Source organism: Babylonia areolata, chromosome 16, assembly GCF_041734735.1.
Source record: "Babylonia areolata isolate BAREFJ2019XMU chromosome 16, ASM4173473v1, whole genome shotgun sequence".
In the NCBI taxonomy this organism is placed as follows: Eukaryota; Metazoa; Mollusca; class Gastropoda; order Neogastropoda; family Buccinidae; genus Babylonia; species Babylonia areolata.
The window spans coordinates 12593768-12598068 of record NC_134891.1 but is presented as its reverse complement, the minus strand read 5'-3'; the positions used below and the strand labels follow the sequence as shown (position 1 = coordinate 12598068).

The following is a 4301-nucleotide window of genomic DNA, read 5'->3' as shown; positions in this document are numbered from 1 at the left end:
TTCACACAACACCTGCTCTGCCCACCTTTTCCATAACACCTGCTCTATCATCTTTCACACAACACATGCTCTGCCCACCTTTCCAACAACACCTGCTCTGCCCACCTTTCCAACAACACCTGCTCTGCCCACCTTTCCCACAACACCTGCTCTACTGAACTCCCTGACCCCCGTGACGGATGTCCCGTGCTGCTGTCTCCTTCTGCCTCACACCTGTTCGTCTGTCGGCTGATTGAATCATATTGCCCTTTCTGATTGAATCATATTGCCCTTTCTGGTTGAATCATATTGCCCTTTTTGTATTTGGGATTACAAGCGATAACTTTATGGGTGTGGAATACACGCTCCGTGCAGACTTCAGTCCTACAAACAACCAGCTGGACAAACAGGACGATAATCAACGCGCAGCATAACGTGGCGCTAAGATCGTGCATGCAGCTACGCTGAGGACAGCCTTGTTGCAGGCCTCCCTGCAGAGCACAGCCCCATGTCTGTGGGGAACAGAAAAAAGACAACACACTGGAAGGCCAGGCAGTTCGGGGGGTCACCCAGGCAGCAGTGTATACACGTCAGGAACAGTGTACACACCAGGAGAGAGCAGTCCCCCCCCCCCTCTCACTCTTGCAGCATTTATCAGACTCTGGATGCACATCCAGGGTGATGGCTTTGTGCGTGGGTCAGGCTTAGTCCTCTTCTTCAGCTGATGTCGTGTTGGGGAGACATGCATGTTGAGAGTCAGAGAGAGAAACTCAGACTCATATGCTTTATTATCTCAACAAGAGAAATTCATATGTGGTGTAAAACAGAAAAACAACACAAAAAATCACAGTCATTCAACATGTATATAGATAAACCATATTAAGATGTAAACCGAGGGCAGACCATCATTACCTATTAGCCTGCACGTGTTTCTGTCAGTTGAAGTATTCTGTGTACGCTTAAAGCTAAACCACGCATCGTTTCTTCGTCATTTGATGGCATCAATAAACAATGTAGTCGAAACAATCATGAATATGGATGATTTGTGTGGAATAAAATTGACTGGAATTTTCTTCAGATCAGAACACTTCGAACAAAACGAACTTCATCCTCTCTGGATTCCTCGCCAGAGGGTACAATAGTTCTGGGCGATTTTCGGTGTGTGTGTCTGTGGGGGGCGGAGGGGTTGCGGTGGGGCTCTGTGTGTGTGTGTGTGTGTGTGTGTGTGTGTGTGTGCTGAACTACCTAGAATGCTTTGACCCCAGTCATTCAAACACAGCCTGACTTGCACATTTACCTGACCTATGCTGACCTCCAGAGAATGCGGACGGATGGAGCAGAAGACTCGGAGAAATGACGTGAAGAAAATGAAGGAGTCTGGAGAGGAAGAACAGAAGAAGAAGACGAGGACGAGGAGGAGGAGGGTGAGGAAGAAGAAGAAAAATAATTAGACGAAAAACAAGTGTCAGTTTCAATTTCAAAGAGCTGTCCAAGCGTGCGGTCTTCTCCATACACGCTACATCACATCTGCTTGAAAAACTAAACAAGAACAAGAACAACATCACTGAGGAAAAGAAGAAACAGAAGAAGAAGCAATAGGAGGAGGATATTCTCTGTGTGTGTGTGTGTGTGTGTGTGTGTGTGTGTGTGTGTGTGTGTGTGTGTATGTGTGTGCGTGTGTGTGTCTGTGTGTGTGTGTCAGTGTGTGTGTGTGTGTGTGTCAGTGTGTGTGTGTGTCAGTGTGTGTGTGTGTGTGTGTGTGTGTGTGTCTGTCTGTGTGTCTGTGTGTGTGTGTGTGTGTCTATGTGTCTCTGTGTGTGTATGTGTGTGTGTGTGTGTGTGTGTGCGTGTGTATGTGTGTGTGTGTGTCTGTGTGTGCGTGCGTGCGTGCGCGCGCACGCATGCCGATGTCACCTTTCCTTGGACCAGAGCTCAAGTACAATAATTAGATGGTCTTTGAAGATCTGGCCCAATTATTAATGTTCTGGAGTTTCATATAAACAACTGAAGACGCACAGATGATGTATTTCAGGAAATGCCATCATCATGGCCTATGTCAAGGACGTCTTTCCTCACCGGAAATGAAGATATGGTGACGTGGATTAGCACCACTGTTGTTTTCGTATATTCTGTGTTACAATATTCCAGAGCACATTCTAGCTGGCACAGTGCAGTTGTTGTTTTTTTTTTTTTTATCATTATTTAAACGCTATCTTCACACACACACACACACACACACACACACACACACACACACACACAGACACACACACACACACGTACCACCATGCATCCCGCCCCCGACACACCTGGCACACACACACACACACACACACCATTCCATACACGCACCTCCATTGTTGTAGAGCCCAATGCCGCCCACAGGGACCACAGCGAAGCACACAGCCAGCAGTACACACAGCGCCCTGCTCTTCATCCTGCACAGCACACACACACACACAGCCAGCAGTACACACAGCGCCCTGCTCTTCATCCTGCACAGCACACACACACACACACACACACACACACACACACACACACACACAGCCAGCAGTACACACAGCGCCCTGCTCTTCATCCTGCACAGCACACACACACACACAGCCAGCAGTACACACAGCGCCCTGCTCTTCATCCTGCACAGCACACACACACACACAGCCAGCAGTACACACAGCGCCCTGCTCTTCATCCTGCACAGCACACACACACACACACACACACACACACACACACACACACACACACACACAGCCAGCAGTACACACAGCGCCCTGCTCTTCATCCTGCACAGCACACACACACACACAGCCAGCAGTACACACAGCGCCCTGCTCTTCATCCTGCACAGCACACACACACACACACACACACACACACACACACACACACACACACAGCCAGCAGTACACACAGCGCCCTGCTCTTCATCCTGCACAGCACACACACACACACACACACACACACACACACACACACACACACAGCCAGCAGTACACACAGCGCCCTGCTCTTCATCCTGCACAGCACACACACACACACACACACACACACACACACACACACACACACACACACACACACACACAGCCAGCAGTACACACAGCGCCCTGCTCTTCATCCTGCACAGCACACACACACACACAGCCAGCAGTACACACAGCGCCCTGCTCTTCATCCTGCACAGCACACACACACACACACACACACACACACACACACACACACACACACACACACAGCCAGCAGTACACACAGCGCCCTGCTCTTCATCCTGCACAGCACACACACACACACACACACACACACACACACACACACACACACACAGCCAGCAGTACACACAGCGCCCTGCTCTTCATCCTGCACAGCACACACACACACACACAGCCAGCAGTACACACAGCGCCCTGCTCTTCATCCTGCACAGCACACACACACACACACACACACACACACACACACACACACACACACACACACGTGTGTGTGTAACTTCAAGGTTTCTCTGTGAACAGATCTGCCCCATTTCTCAAGACAAGGCACAAATCTATATTGACAAGGGTTAAACAAAAGGCTTTGAAGATTTACTCTAAATGCTGGCCTCAATAGGGAACCAAAAAAAAAAAACAAAATAAAAACGAAACTTTTGAAAAAAAAAAAGGGGGGGGGGGGAGAGAATTGTGTGGAGGCGTGAGGGAGCGGGGAGGGGGATTGGGGGGGGGAGGTGAGGGGGGGTTAGAGTTAACGTCCTTTGAGAGTTTTTCAGTATAGCGGTGACTATGTTGAAATCGTACTTTGAACTGGGCGCGTGGTGTGAGTTCCACGCGCTGTGAAATCAGCAATGTTTACACTTGAAAAGTCCACTTTGAATGGAGTGTTGAGCACTTTGTACAGGGTTCACAAAAACTTCAGGACCAGTCGGGCGTTACACAGCTCTCCACATGGACCATGCTGAAGTGATGCTCATTCTCCGGCACACAGCGGTGGAGGCTGAGCGACCAGTGTGATGAGTGCCACTCATAATGAGGCGCTGTCTTGCATGTGCAGTTCCATTTTTTAATTAATGAAAACTACTGATTAGCTCTCTCTCTCTCTCTCTCTCTCTCTCTCTCTCTCTCTCACACACACACACACACACACACACACAGACATATATATGTATATATATATTTATATACTCCCCCCCCAAAAAAAACCAACTGGTTTTTCAAAGGCATTTTCAAGCTGTTGGTGGTGCACATGAATCTTAAACAGCCGTTCGTGTGTTCAGTGAGAGGCCATGATGCAGATCATCTCTCGTTTTTCTTCATTTTCTC

The 4301-nt window shown here is 48.8% G+C and overlaps 1 protein-coding gene across 1 annotated transcript in view; it reads right to left on the bottom strand.

Moving 5' to 3' along the window:
• Positions 1–2456, bottom strand: part of LOC143291162 (uncharacterized protein C56G2.4-like) — a 30608-nt gene extending 28152 nt beyond the window's left edge. Inside the window, exon 1 of the mRNA XM_076600863.1 lies at positions 2332–2456. Within this exon, the coding sequence (XP_076456978.1) occupies positions 2332–2416 (85 nt within the window). The 5' untranslated portion in view covers positions 2417–2456. The remainder of the gene's footprint in view (positions 1–2331) is intronic.
• Positions 2457–4301: the final 1845 nt, after the last annotated feature.